General features: G+C 34.0%; 3 protein-coding genes across 3 annotated transcripts; all 3 read left to right on the top strand.

Moving 5' to 3' along the window:
- Positions 1–2,638: 2,638 nt before the first annotated feature.
- LOC117569713 (chymotrypsin-2-like) lies at positions 2,639–6,823 on the top strand. The gene is made up of 3 exons (XM_034250980.2): positions 2,639–2,806; positions 6,060–6,319; positions 6,383–6,823. The coding sequence occupies exons 1-3, from the start codon at positions 2,643–2,645 to the stop codon at positions 6,700–6,702; spliced, it is 744 nt and encodes a 247-aa protein (XP_034106871.1). The 5' UTR covers positions 2,639–2,642; the 3' UTR covers positions 6,703–6,823.
- A 684-nt stretch (positions 6,824–7,507) lies between these two features.
- LOC117572228 (collagenase-like) lies at positions 7,508–8,491 on the top strand. The gene is made up of 6 exons (XM_052003589.1): positions 7,508–7,527; positions 7,560–7,742; positions 7,812–8,071; positions 8,139–8,169; positions 8,202–8,215; positions 8,255–8,491. Exons 1-6 carry the CDS (start codon positions 7,508–7,510, stop codon positions 8,455–8,457), a joined length of 711 nt encoding a protein of 236 aa, XP_051859549.1. The 3' UTR covers positions 8,458–8,491.
- Positions 8,492–11,521: 3,030 nt separating this feature from the next.
- Positions 11,522–12,252, top strand: LOC117569715 (collagenase-like). The gene is made up of 3 exons (XM_034250981.2): positions 11,522–11,684; positions 11,754–12,013; positions 12,080–12,252. The coding sequence occupies exons 1-3, from the start codon at positions 11,596–11,598 to the stop codon at positions 12,211–12,213; spliced, it is 483 nt and encodes a 160-aa protein (XP_034106872.2). The 5' UTR covers positions 11,522–11,595; the 3' UTR covers positions 12,214–12,252.
- The last annotated feature ends 3,532 nt before the right edge of the window (positions 12,253–15,784 follow it).

Raw genomic sequence — 15,784 nt, 5'->3', positions numbered from 1 at the left:
GCATGAAGGGGCCCCATAATAACTACCGTTAACAATGTGAACCACAAAAAACTTAAGCAACTTGACTGAAAAGTTAACAATTTTTAAAAACAACAATAACAATTTCGCAAAAAGAATAAACTTTTATCTACATAGTTTAAAGGATGTATTTAAATTTAAGTTAATATATTAAGATCAAATAAAAATAATGAATACAAATTGGTAATAAATAAATACGAAATTGAAAATTAATAATCTCACAAGCGCTATATAATTATAATAATCTATTTACAATAGGAAAATATAATTTGTGTCTTTTTTAGTAAGAAGGCTACATTCAAAAGTGCTTGACTGTGAAATGCGCGCTATTCCTTTTGAAGAAAACAACACATTATGGTATTCATTTTAAAATATACTAAATTAATATACCACAAAATCCTAAAATATACCAAATGTTACATATGATATATTGGTATAGTACTTCATCAAAGTATACCATAGAATAAAATCAATATTCAACAACTTTTCAATAATCAATTTAAATTCGTCTCCCAAAATCTCACCACTGTGTAGAAATAAAATGTTTTTAAAATTTGTTGTCAAACAATTTCACAATTTATGGATTACTTATTGATTTCATTAACAGCTGCCAAGTTTAAAAGGTATGATGTAAAAAGAAATATCTGTGCATTCCGTAATTCCCTTTTTTGCAGCATACAAAAAAAATCTCAAAAAAAGGTAAGAAAAAACGATGCCAAAGGCTATATCATTTTATTAACTTGCCATCAAATTTTATATGCAGCCGCTAAGAAAAATGCCAAACGATCAGCATAAAAATCGCATGCGACAAATTTGCCAATGCCGTTGCAGCAATGCAGCAAATGTTGCAATGTGGCAAGCAACGTTGCACAGTTTTCTGCTTGAATTGTGAGAGAGTACGATGGAGAGTATGCTGGAAATTTGAAAAATGTCATCAATAAGCGAAAAGTTAATAAAAAATAATTAATTTAAGCGAGCAGCAACTGTTGCTGACTGGTCTGGGCGGGTCGCAGTCTATTCATCCGCATGTGGATGTAGCTGCAAGCGCATTTAAATTGAATAAAAGTCGCTGAAAAGCCAAACCAACTGACAACGCCTCAAAAACATTGGGGCAACGGCAATGGCAACTCTTGCTGTGGCAACAGCAACTGCTGCTGCTGTTGCTGTTGCTGCTGCCGTTATGCGCTTAACATCTTGGCATCCAATCAATTAGTTTTTATGCGCTTCATTGCCAAGCGCTGGCTGTTCCTGTCCCAGGCAAGCGCTGGCCAAACCCAGAGAGCTCCCTTTCCCCCTCTCCTCGGACGAAGCTATGGCTAAGTCGTCAGCAGTGTCAGCAACAAATTGGCGAAGGGACAACGACAACTACAACGACGACGATGATGACGACGACGTCGACGACAACTCGCAGCTGGCAACCAGCAGCTTTTGCCGCCAGCTTCTACTAAAACGTAATGCGCCATACTTTCTCAAAAAAACCAACAAAAAAAAGTATAAAATTGAGGGAAAAAAAAAGAAAGAAAACATCAAGAGCTACAGCTACATTCGATGTGAACCCAGAGTTTGGAACAAGTCAAGAGTGAGAGAGATATTCAAATGGCTTTCAAATGCCAACGAAATGTGCGCAACTTTTGCGGTTTTCAACGATTGACAAATCAATTTGGTTGCTTGCTGCCTCCTTTCGACTCGAGGTTTGGGGTTTCGAGGCTTTTGTTTGCACAAAATGCAACACCTGCTGGTCGTTGTTGTTGTTGCTGTTGTTGTTGGTTGTGTTGATTTTACTCGTAGCTTAGCTGAAGGCCAAGAATACCCGCTAGCTGACACCTAAGCAAACGAAAGACGAGTCGAGCCAAGTCAGTCGATTCAGCCACGTCGATCAAAGCCATTGCACACACTTGGCAAACAAATGTATGCGCATTGCTTTCGAGCACTGCGCGAGAGGGGAGAGAGAGAGAGAGGCTGGGCAGATCGACGACAAGCTGCATAAATGCATGAGGATGGGCTCAAGAATCGCATCTGCATTTTGTGGCCAAAACGAACTCGATGCCAATGATGGCATGCCATTTTGGCCATGTCATTGCCGCCTGTTGTTGCCATTTGTTGCATTTGCCATTGTTGCTGTTGTCCAAACACAACTGAAGTGTTAAAAACATTCCCATGTCAGGTATTAGCAATTTAAGTTAACCTCCGTCCCGCCAACGTTCTTGATATTGTATTTGGATTGACGTCAAACTAACTCAACATATTTTTATCGCTACAAAGCATTGCAACAAAGTTTTCAATGCATCGAAACTAATTTACCGGGTGTACCAATCATTCTTATCGCATACATAACTCTCTTAAAGATGTTGAAGTGCTATAAATTAACTTGTTGCAGTTCGTTGAATTTGACGTTTTCGTTTTTGTCCAAAAACAACATTCCTATGTTGTTAATTTTTCCCATTCAAGTCAATATGTTAATGTTGATAATGCATTTGAGTTGTCGCCAAACTAATTCAACATTTCATTATTCTACAAAGTTATGTTACACTTTCGAGTTATGTCATCACTCTTAAGGTATCCGAACCTCATATAAATAATACTTGGATTTCAAGAGTTTGCCAGTTCTTCGCAAGTTCTACAAAATGGTGTACCTTCAGTTCCTCTTTCTCGTTCTGACTTCTCTCCTCTATCACGGAAGTGTCCAGGCTCAATATTCACATAGCAAACTGATAATAAGCGGTGCCAATGCAGCTCCTAAACTAATTCCGAATCAAGTCTTTGTTGACCAACGCCTATCGGATTCAATGTAAGTGAAATTAAGCAAGTTAATCATTTATACCGCAAGTATTTCATTTATCCGTTGCAGGCATGTTGACTATGGACATGATAAATAAGTAAAAAGGCTACAGTCGAGTGGGCTCGCGTTGGGAGATACCCGTTACCCACATTAAATGGAAACAAAACAGTGCAGTACTATTCTTGCTACTTGGTGTTCACCCTGCAATACAAAAATCTAAACAATAAGGAACTCAGGCCATACAATATATCGATGACACTAGATTCGAAATACTATGCCTTAGAGGTCGGTCATGTGACCAGATTGCTCAACCAAAGTATCCAGCGTGACCACGTTTGTTCAGTAGGGGAAGGTTGATCAGTTTTACAAAAGTTGTTCTTTAGATTACTCTACAAAGCTTTTAAACAGATCAGAATCAAACGCTTTTAATTTAGCTTTTGTCGATTTGTGGAGGGAAAGTGGGCGTAGAAAAAACTTGAAAGAAAATTTAAAACACATTCACTAACGCTGTAGAAAAGAAAATTATATTTCTGTCTCTTATAGTCTATGAGATATACGTGTCATACAGACGCAGGGACAAAAAGACAAATGGACAGACGAATATAGCTATATCGTCTCGGCTGTTGAAGCTGATCAAGAATATATATACCTAACGGGATCGGATGGCTCTTTCTGCCTGTTACGTAAATTATATGATTATGGGGAGTAGGTATAAAAAGTTTTGAAAAAAAATTTACAGGATTTGAGGTACAAATACAAGACAATTTTATTACAGACAATGCAATTTGAATCATTTAATATCTACTTAATTTGCAATCGAGTTGAGCAGAATGCAAGTAAAAATGTAAAGTTGATTAAGGGCGCTTGAAATACATTGAAAGTTTTGCAGCTATTCTTAAACGCATAATCTATAAAATTAATATAAACAAAAATTAATTTTTTCTTGTCGTTCCTTCCAATCTTAAGTTAACCTCTATACCGCGAAAGTTGATTTTTCAATTTGAGCTTCAAAGTTAATCTGCTTAAATGACAATCATTTTTATCGCACACATAACTCTTTTAAAGGTGTCCCAACCGTATATAAATTTACTTGGATTTTTTTCGCGTGCCAGTTCTTTGCAAGTTCCTCAACATGGTTCAACTTCAGTTGCTGTTAGTCTTTTTAACTTCTCTTCTAATTAAAGGAAGTTAGCAGGATCAATATTCACCTTCCAATCGGATAATAAATGGAGAAAATGCAGTTCCCAAACAATTTCCTTATCAAGTCCTTACTGAAAAACTTGTAAATTATGATTGGAAACGTAGCTGTGGTGGTGTTATAATATCGAATAGAACAGTCCTCACAGCAGCTCATTGTATACTGGATTCAACGTGAGTCAAATCATTAAAGTTGTCTGGCCAATTTAATAAAATTTTCAATCTATATTCAATTATATCAAGAGATGCTTGTAAAATCTACTTTGGAGCTGTTGACAGAACCAACGGGGACAACGGGACAACAACGTTATCGTTATTATATATATTATATATTATCGTTCATCCAGAGTATGATCCAATCCAATTTCCCAATTATATAGCATATGATTGCCTGATCCAGACAAATTATATGATAACGAAATTGGAGTTGTTTCCGGTTGGGGAATATTTGATAGTAAGTATATACAATGTTCCTCATTTTCAAAATATTCTAGATATACACATTCTTTATTGTAAGGAAATTCCTGGAATACGCCAAACAATCTAAAGTACCTTAATGTAACCATATTCCCTTATGAAGAATGCAAACCACTTGTGCACAAATACAATTACGCAAGGTTCTTTCCATCATCGTATATTTGTTTGAAGCCCAGTCAAGGCATAACATGTAATGGCGACTCTGGTGGCCCATTGGCAATTCGGAATGAAGATGGAACCAGTACTATAGTGGGCCTCACATCGTTCGGTTTGGAGACCACTTGTGAGCCCAAAATGCCTGACATTTTTAAAAGAGTCTCATCGTTTTTACAATGGATAAAAAAATGAATGAAAAGTATGAGAAAATTTGAAAAATAAATAAATAATAATCAATAAAAATGTAAATAATTTTTTAATGAGCTTCTGTGTAAAAAATTTAGGAATTAAAAAAAATTACGGATTTTTTATCCATCTCTTTACATTTGAGGCACGTTGACTATGAACACGATACATAAGTAAAATCGAGTGTGCTCGCATTGTGAGATACCCGTTACCCACATTGAATAGAAACAAAACAGTGCCATAGAGGTCATATACCAGATTGTCAACCATTTTTAATTTGTCATACAAAAGTTTTTCTTTAATAATATCTACAAATTTTATCCGATCAGAATTAAACGCTTTTTATTTAGCTTTGCGGAGCGAAAACGGGCGTAACAAAAATTTGAAACAAATTTGTTCATTATGAGCGCTGTCGAAAAGAAAATTATATTTCTGTCTCTTATAGTCTATGAGATATACATATATGTATGTTCTATGTTCATATAGACGGATTGACAAAAAGACAAATGGACAGACGGACATGGCTATATCGTCTCGGATGGCTCCATTTGCTTGTTACGTAAATTATATGATTATGGGGAGTAGGTATTAAAAATTACAAAATTTTGAAAAAAAAATTTACAAGACTTGAGCAGAATGCAAGTAAAAATGTAAAGTTGATTAAGGGAGCTTGAAATACATTGAAAGTTTTGCAGCTATTCTTAAACGCATAATCTATAAAATTAATACGAACAAAAATTAATTTTTTCTTGTCGTTCCTTTCAATCTTAAGTTAACCTCCATAACGCGAAAGTAGATTTTTCAATTGGAACTTCAAAGTTAATTTGCTTAAATGACAATTGTTCTTATCGCACACATAACTCTTCTAAATGTGTCCCAACTCCATATAAATGAACTTGAATTACTTGCGCGTGCCAGTTATTCGCAAGTTCTACAACATGGTTCAACTTCAGTTGCTGTTAGTCTTTCTAACTTCTCTTCTCTTTCAAGGAAGTGAGCAGGATCAATATTCACCTTCCAATCGGATAATAAATGGAAAAAATGCAGCTCCCAAACAATTTCCGTATCAAGTCTATTTAAAAGAACATATTAATTATGATTGGAAAGGTATTTGTGGGGGTGTTATAATATCGAATAGAACAGTCCTCACAGCAGCTCATTGTATATCGGATTCAATGTGAGTCAAATCATTCAAATTATCTGACCAATTTAACACAATTTTCAATCTTTATTCAATTTTATTAAGAGATTCCCTTAAAATCTACTTTGGAGCCGTCGACATAACCAATATTTATGAAACGGGACAACAACGTTTGATAGTAAAGCGAAAGAATATTATCGTTCATTCAGAGTATGATCCACACAAATTGCTGAATGATATAGCTCTGATCAGATTACCAGCTGAAATTCTATTTGATGAGTATATTCAGCCTGCTAAGTTGCCTGATCCAGACAAATTATATGATAACGAAATTGGAGTTGTTTCCGGTTGGGGAATATTTGATAGTAAGTTTATACAATGTTCCACATTTTCAAAATATTCTAGATATAGACATTCTTTATTGTAAGGAAATTCCTGGAGTACGCCAAACAATCTACAGTGGTTTAACGTAACCATATTCCCTTATGAAGAATGCAAACGACTTGTGCACAAATACGAGGGATTCCACGCATCATTCTATCCAACATCGAATATTTGTTTGAAGCCCAGTCAAGGCTTAACATGTAATGGCGACTCTGGTGGCCCATTGGCGATTCGGAATGAAGACGGAACCACTACTATAGTGGGCCTCACATCATTCGGTTTGGAGGACACTTGTGAGCCCAATATGCCTGACATTTTTACAAGAGTCTCATCGTTTTTACAATGGATAAAAGAAAATGAATGAAAAGTTTGAGAAAATAAGAAAAATAAGTAAATAATAATCAACAAATATGTAAATAATTTTGTAATGATCTTCTGTGTAAAAAATTTAAAAATTATAAAAATATATGTATATGGAATTTTAACCATATTGCGACACTTCTTTACATTTGAGGCATGTTAACTATGATACGATAAATAAGTAAGAGATACCCGTTACCCATTTTGAATAGAAGCAAAACCGTGCGGTACTATTATTCAAGTATACCACAAAAATACCAAAATATACCGAAGGCCATATTTAGTATATCAATGAAGTAAAACATTCGAAATATACCATATAGGTCAAAACATATCACATTGTAAGCCAAAGCAGCAAAGACCCCGTCAAGACTTGATGTTTACCTACAAGACAATTTTATTACAGTCAATACAATTGGAATCATTCAGATATCTACTTCATTTGCAATCAAGATCAATAGTATGCAAGTAAAAATTTAAAGTCGATTAATATAAACAAAAATTGTTTTGTTCTTCTCGTTCCTTCCAATCTTAAGTCCACCTCCATACAGCTAAAGTTGATACTATTTTTGGATTGACACCAAGTTAACTCAACTCTATTTAAAAGATAACAAACAGACTATTGTCTGTATCTACTCTAGAAAATTTTAATTTTCCGCTTTCAACAAAGTCTTTTCCTAAGCTTCAAAGTTAATTTGATAAAATATCCATCGTTCTTATCGCACACATAACTTTTCTAAATGTGTCCCAACTTCATATAAATGAACTTGAATTAGTTGCAAATGCCAGTTCTTCGCAAGTTCTACAACATGGTTAAACTTCAGTTGCTGTTAGACTTTCTAACTTCTTTTCTATTTCAAGGAAGCAGGATCAATATTCACCCACCAATCGGATAATAAATGGAGAAAATGCAGTTTCCAAACAATTTCCGTATCAAGTCTATTTAGAAGAACATATAAATTATGATTGGAGACCTAATTGTGGTGGTGTTATAATATCGAATAGAACAGTCCTCACAGCAGCTCATTGTATATCGGATTCAATGTGAGTCAAATCATTAAAAATATCTGAACATTTTAATAAAATTTTCAATCTATATTCAATTATATTAAGAGATGCCCTTAAAATCTACTTTGGAGCTGTTGACAGAACTAATATTTATGAAACGGGACAACAACGTTTGATAGTAAAGCGAAAGAATATTATCGTTCATCCAGAGTATGATCCAATCCAATTTCTTAATGATATTGCTCTGATCAGATTACCAGCCGAAATTATATTTGATGAGTATATTCAGCCTGCTAAGTTGCCTGATCCAGACAAATTATATGATAACGAAATTGGAGTTGTTTCCGGTTGGGGCATATCTGATAGTAAGTGTGTAGAATAATCAACATTTTCAAAGGTACATATACTAAACTAGATATTCTTTATTTTAAGGAGATTCCTGGAATTTGCCAAATAATCTACAGTATCTTAATGTAACCATATTTCCTTATGAAGAATGCAAACCACTTGTGCATAAGTACAAGGGATTACACGCAAAGTTCTTTCAGCATCGTATATTTGTTTGAAGCCCAGTCAAGGCAGGCCATGTAAAGGCGACTCTGGTGGCCCACTGGCAATTCGGAATGAAGATGGAACTAGTACTATAGTGGGCCTCACATCGTTCGGTATGGACGGCACTTGTCCGCCCAATACGCCTGTTATTTTTACAAGAGTCTCATCGTTTTTACAATGGATAAAAGAAAATGAATGAAAAATACGAGAAAATTTGAAAAATAAATAAATAATAATCATCAATAATGTAAATAATTTTTAATGAGATTCTGTTGTAAAAAAATTAAAAAAAAATACGGATTTTCTTACCTTTACCTCTTTACGTTTGAGGCACGATAAACAAGTAAAAAATTTAAAGTCGAGTGTGCTCGCATTATACCCGATACAAACAAAACAGTGCGGTACTATTCTTAAAGTATACTAAAATAATAAACCACAAAAATCTAAACAATACCTCAGGCCATATTTGGTATATCGATGAAGTACTAGATTCGAAATATACCATAGAGATCATATATACCAGATTGTCAACCAAAGCGGCAAAGACCCCATTTGCAGTAGGGGTTTTTTAGCATACAAAAGTTGTTCTTTAATAATATCTACAACTTTTATCAGATCAGAATCAAACGCTTTTAATTTAGCTTTTGTCGATTTGTGGAGGGAAAGTGGGCGTAGAAAAAACTTGAAAAAAATTTGATCATTATAACCGCTGTAGAAAAGAAAATTATATTTCTGTCTCTTATAGTCTATGAGATATATGTAGGTGTTCATATAGACGGATTGACAAAAAGTCAAATGGACAGACGGACATGGCTATATCGTCTCGGCTTTTGACGCTGATCAAGAATATATATAACTAGTGAGGTCGGAGATGGCTCCTTCTGCCTGTTTGTTATATGATTATGGGTAATAGGTATAAAAAATTATACAATTTTGAAAAAAATTTACAGGAAATACATTGAACGTTATGGAGCTATTCCTAAACGCATCATCTATAAAATTAATACGCACAAAAATTACTTTTTTCTTGTCGTTCCTTTCAATCTTAAGTTAACCTCCATACCGCGAAAGGTGGTTTTTCCAATTTTAGCTTCAAAGTTAATTTGCTTAAATGACAATCGTTCTTATCGCACACATAACTCTTCTAAATGTGTCCCAACTCCATATAAATGAACTTGAATTACTTGCGCGTGCCAGTTATTCGCAAGTTCTACAACATGGTTCAACTTCAGTTGCTGTTAGTCTTTCTAACTTCTCTTCTCTTTCAAGGAAGTGAGCAGGATCAATATTCACCTTCTAATCGGATAATAAATGGAGAAAATGCAGCTCCCAAACAATTTCCTTATCAAGTCCTTACTGAAAAACTTGTAAATTATGATTGGAAACGTAGCTGTGGTGGTGTTATAATATCGAATAGAACCATCCTCACAGCAGCTCATTGTATAAGGGATTCAATGTGAGTATAATCTATATATATATTATCTCTTACCACTTTAAAAAGAGATTCCACTCTTTCATCAAGGTATGCCCGTAAAAAATATACTTTGGAACTGTCGACAAAACCAATATTTATGAAACGGACAACAACGTTTGATAGTCAAGAGGAAGAATATTATCGTTCATCCAGAGTATGATTCAATCCAATTTCTCAATGATATAGCTCTGATCAGATTACCAGCCGAAATTCTATTTGATGAGTATATTCAACCTGCTAAGTTGCCTGATCCGGACAAATTATATGATAACGAAATTGGAGTTGTTTCCGGTTGGGGCATATCTGATAGTAAGTTTGTAGAATAATCAACATTTTCAAAGTACATATACTAAACTAGATATTCTTTATTGTAAGGACATTCCTGGAATTTGCCAAATAATCTACAGTATCTTAATGTAACCATATTCCCTTATGAAGAATGCAAACCACTTGTGCATAAGTACAAGGGATTACACGCAAAGTTCTTTCCAGCATCGTATATTTGTTTGAAGCCCAGTCAAGGCAGGCCATGTAAAGGCGACTCTGGTGGCCCACTGGCAATTCGGAATGAAGATGGAACTAGTACTATAGTGGGCCTCACATCGTTCGGTATGGACGGCACTTGTCCGCCCAATACGCCTGTTATTTATACAAGAGTCTCATCGTTTTTGCAATGGATAAAAGAAAATGAATGAAAAGTATGAAAAAATTTTGAAAAATAAATAAATTATAATCATCAATAATGTAAATAATTTTTTAATGAGATTCTGTTTAAAAAATTTAAAAAATTAAAAAAAATACGGATTTTTTACGTTTGAGGCACGATAAACAAGTAAAAAATCTAAAGTCGAGTGTGCTCGCATTATGAGATACAAACAAAACAGTGCGGTATTATTCTTAAAGTATACTAAATAATATACCACAAAAGACTAAAAAATACCCCGGACCATATTTGGTATATCGATGAAGTACTACATTCGAAATATACCATAGAGGTCATATACCAGATTGTCAACCAAAGCGGCAAAGACCCCATTTCCAGTAAACGTAATTTAACATACAAAAGTTTTTCTTTAATAATATGTTATCTTCAACTTTTATCCGATCTGAATCAAACGCTTTTTATTTAGCTTTTGTGTCGATTTGCGGACCGAAAGTGGTCGTGTCAAAAATTTGAAACAAATTTGATCATTATAAGCGCTGTCGAAAAGAAAATTATATTTCTGTCTCTTATAGTCTATGAGATATACATATATGTATGTTCTATGTTCATATAGACGGATTGACAAAAAGACAAATGGACAGACGGACATGGCTATATCGTCTCGGCTTTTGACGCTGATCAAGAATATATATATCTAGTGAGGTCGGAGATAGCTCCTTCTGCCTGTTTGTTGTATGATTATGGGTAATAGGTATAAAAAATTATACAATTTTTGAAAAAAATTTTACAGGAAATACATTGAACGTTATGGAGCTATTCCTAAACGCATCATCTATAAAATTAATACGCACAAAAAATTACTTTTTTCTTGTCGTTTCTTCCAATCTTAAGTTAACCGCGAAAGTTGATTTTTCAATTTGAGCTTCAAAGTTAATTTGCTTAAATGACAAACGTTCTTATCGCACACATAACTCTTTTAAAGGTGTCCCAACCGCATATAAATTTACTGAGATTTGTTACGCGTGCCAGTTCTTCGCAAGTTCTACAACATGGTTAAACTTCAGTTGTTGTTAATCTTTCTAACTTCCCTTCTCTTTCAGGGAAGTGCGCAGGCTCAATATTCACCCACCAATCGGATAATAAATGGAGAAAATGCAGCTTCCAAACAATTTCCGTATCAAGTCTATTTAGAAAGACGTATGAATGGTAATTGGACACATGGTTGTGGTGGTGTTATAATATCGAATAGAACCGTCCTCACAGCTGCTCATTGTATAAAGGATTCAATGTGAGTCAAATCATTAAAAATATCTGTCCAATTTAATAACATTTTCAATCTATATTCAATTATATTAAGGGATGCCTTTAAAATCTACTTTGGAGCTGTTGACAGAACCAATATCTTCGAAACGGGACAACAACGTTTAATAGTCAAGAGGAAGAATATTATCGTTCATTCTGAATATGATCCACACCAAAGACTTAATGATATAGCTCTGATCAGATTACCAGCCGAAATTCTATTTGATGAGTATATTCAGCCTGCTAAGTTGCCTGATTTGGACAAATTATATGATAACGAAATTGGAGTTGCTTCCGGCTGGGGCATGTCTGATAGTAAGTTTGTAGATTAATCAACATTTTCAAATGTCATATACTAAACTAGATATTCTTTATTTTAAGGAAATTCCTGGAAACCGACAAGCAATCTACAGTACCTTAATGTAACCATATTTCCTTATGAAGAATGCAAACCACTTGTGCAGAAATACAAGGCATTCCACGCAAAATTCTTTCAGCATCGTATATTTGTTTGAAGCCCAGTCAAGGCAGTACTTGTCATGGCGACGACTCTGGTGGCCATTGGCAATTCGGAATGAAGATGGAACTAGTACTATAGTGGGCCTCACAGCATTTCGGTACGACCATAACTTGTGAGCCCAATATGCTTGTTATTTTGACGAGAGTCTCATCGTTTTTGCAATGGATAAAACAAAGTGAATGAAACAAATAAATAAAAATTAAAAACCGTATGATGATTTTAAAATTCTGTAGTAATGGTGTACTAGGTTTATGATCGTCGCAAAATAAATTGATATAGGATAAACTGCAATTACTGACTCCAAGCTAAAAGCAATTTTATAGCTTCGTCTAACAATGTTTTTCAATATAGAAAGTGATTCTATATAAAAGTTTAACATAGTATCGTTCACGCATACGAATATACCTATATGTACTAGTTTAAGTCGGCGAATTAATATTTTATTTTATTGGTTGCAATGTTACAATCTCAAAATTTCTATAAATGTTTACCAGATTCTTGCAAATATTGATGACCGATTTTTTTCCAACTTTATTAAAAATAATTTATAAATGTCAAAAGAATACAACAGCACCTTTGTAGAGCCTATAATATTATATCAGTAACCCCATAATCATGTGTGGTCCCTATAAACTCACACTCAATTTATTTTCTGTGTTTGAAACAGTTCGATATTTGGCTAAAATTGAAACTAATGGAAAATAATTTGAAAAGTAAGCAAAGGTTATATAAATTCATATTATCTATTTTTGTCAGTGTGCAGCTAATTTGTGTCGCCTTCAATTTCGCTTATCGACAAAACTAATTTACGCCACATAAATCCATTGTCACTACCGGGTTATTATCGGATTCATAAATCTTAAACCTTCCTCATATTGAGTACTGACTATAAATGAGGGAGTATTTCCTACGACTGTCAGTTTCATCTTCAATAACTAAACATGGTTCAACTCCAGTGGGTGGTAATCTTTTCTGACTTTTCTACTCTATCAACGGAGTACTCAAGGACAAACTCCACCAACGGAACGTTTTCTAAGCGCACGTCCTCAACAATTTCCTTATCAAGTTTTCATTGAACAACGTCAAGATTGTAAATGTGACCCTGCGAAAAGTTGTGGAGGTGTTATAATATCGAGCCGAAGTGTGCTCACATCAGCAAGTTGTGCTGGTGATTATTCAGTGTAAGTAGTCTTTAATTATAATCTAGAAAACATACTTTTCAATTTACAAATTTAGGGAAGCCCTCAATCTTTACTTCGGTGCAGTGGATAGGACAAATGAAAAGGAATGGGGACAACAACGTTTGACAGTGAAGCGCAGCAATATTTTCGTTCATCGTGAATATGATCCATACCAACAACTCAATGATATAGCTCTCATAAGACTCCCAGTCGAAATTCGATTTGACGAATTTATTCAGGCTGCTCAGTTACCAGATCCTGAAAGCCTTTATGAAATGAAAGTTGTATTGTCTCTGGTTGGGGCGACGGTTCAGGTAATTGAATATCATTTTTGCAATTGAAACACTTATATATATTTCTTATTTTTAACAGGGTTTGCTATTTCACCTCGCCTTCATTACTCCAATGTTACCGTTTGTCCAACGAAGAACGCAAAACAGTTGCTCACCATCATTGGACTGGAAAAATTCTATCCGGCGTCGTGGATTTGCTCAAAGCCCCATGAATGCGGTCCACACACAGCAATCTCAGGAGACCCGTTGGTCAGAAAGAATGATGAAGGGTCAAATACTGTGATTGGTTTAATATCATTTAATCTTTCATCGAAGAAAAATCCAATTGTGATCTCCACAAGGATTTCATCATTTTTTGCAGTGGATAAATCGATTTTGAAGAAATCAATCCATAAATTATAATAAACATACGTGAATATTTTCATAGTCAAAGTGGCATTTTTTTATTATTTCTGTATAAGTAGAAGACCGAAAACTAGAGCAACAACAAAAACATATTACGGATCTATCAAATGTACTATATATCCACGGTACCTAAATGGGTAAAACGATAGTAGCTAATGCGAACAGCAGAAGTAGGCTCTGTGACCCGTCAAAAATATACATATTTGTAGATCAACGCCAATTGCCGAAACGATATAAATGTGAACTTCTATCTGCCTTTTCGCCTGTCCTTATGAGCAACAACTCCCAGAGACTATAAAAAGTCGAGCTTTATAGATAATTTTGGTAAAAACCTTACATTACCAGACTTATTTTCATAACAAACAATAATAATAACAGTGTTAGTTGATTTTTGATTTCTCTAAATTAAATGGTTTAAAACTTAATAAAGTTGAATAGCAAGAAATAATGCTTACGGAGCTCCAATTGTCGAATCTTATTGCTTGGCTACAATAAGTATTTGGTATATTTGCACTTATGGTAGATTACTGAACTTGCAAAGTATGAATCGATAAACGAAATAAAGCTTGGGTTATATTTTAGTAATTTTCTCCTAAAAGGTTAAAAAATTATTATATATATTTACCTATAATACCGAACACTGTTTAATGTATTTTAAAATGACCAACGGATTATCGCACTCGAGCACACTCCAGTGGTATTGTCTACTTATTCCATTTATTTTTTAAAAAGGATATTACAATATTTAACATATTACTGTTGCAAAATGATAACTGAATTATTAGGAGATTAAACGCAGCATAAAGATAAGTGCACTGACAAAAAAAGACAAGTTCTAAAATCAAAAAAAAGGTTCTGGAAATAAGACAACTTTGACAACAAATTCAAAACTTAAGAAACATTAAACTGAAGTCAACAAACAACGATTCAAATAACGCAACTAAATCATAAAAAGGTTAAAATAAAAATATGTAGTAAAATAAAAATTTAAAAAATAATTAAATATAATATTAAACAATAAAATAAAACAAATAAATTATAATAATATAATAATTTTTTATCTATATAAGATTTTGTTCGCAAACTATCAGGATTTTTCTTCTCAAAATAAGAACTTAATTCATTATTAAATGTTCTTGAAGTCCAGATGTGTTTTCTAACATTAGAATTTTCCATTTCTAACAAACTTTTTAGCCATAATTTCTTAGTGCTCAAGACCAACCAACTTCTTTGATTTTAAAACTATTTCCTGTGTGCATAGAATCTTCTTACTGAAGTATTAATATTTGCCAAAGTTGTTAAAAACGTTGATCTATTTAAACCAACATAAATAACTCAAACTCACCCTAACGCAAATTTCAGTTCCACTCCTAATAAGCTGGTGTTCTATTCGATTGTGCAGTTGCTTCTTTATCTAACAATTTACAACTGAGTCGCCTAATTGGCAATGATCATCGTCACATTACTTACCCAAAGAGTATTAGCGGCCAGATACCCTTCAAACGCATTGAAATTCCCTGCAGAACCCAAACAATCATATCAACAGTATATATTTTGAATTCTGGAGACGGCCGCGTCTCGGAGTGTGGCGCTGTATAATATCAAATACGAATTTGTTCTAACAGTCGCCATTGCATATCCAAAGAAGTATGTTAAAAATGTAGAATAAAATATTAGTCCAAATAAT

The sequence above is a fragment of the Drosophila albomicans genome, chromosome 3 (genome assembly GCF_009650485.2).
Source record: "Drosophila albomicans strain 15112-1751.03 chromosome 3, ASM965048v2, whole genome shotgun sequence".
Taxonomy (NCBI): domain Eukaryota; kingdom Metazoa; phylum Arthropoda; class Insecta; order Diptera; family Drosophilidae; genus Drosophila; species Drosophila albomicans.
Note: the sequence above shows the minus strand (reverse complement) of the source record. Positions and strands in the feature narration are given on the sequence as shown.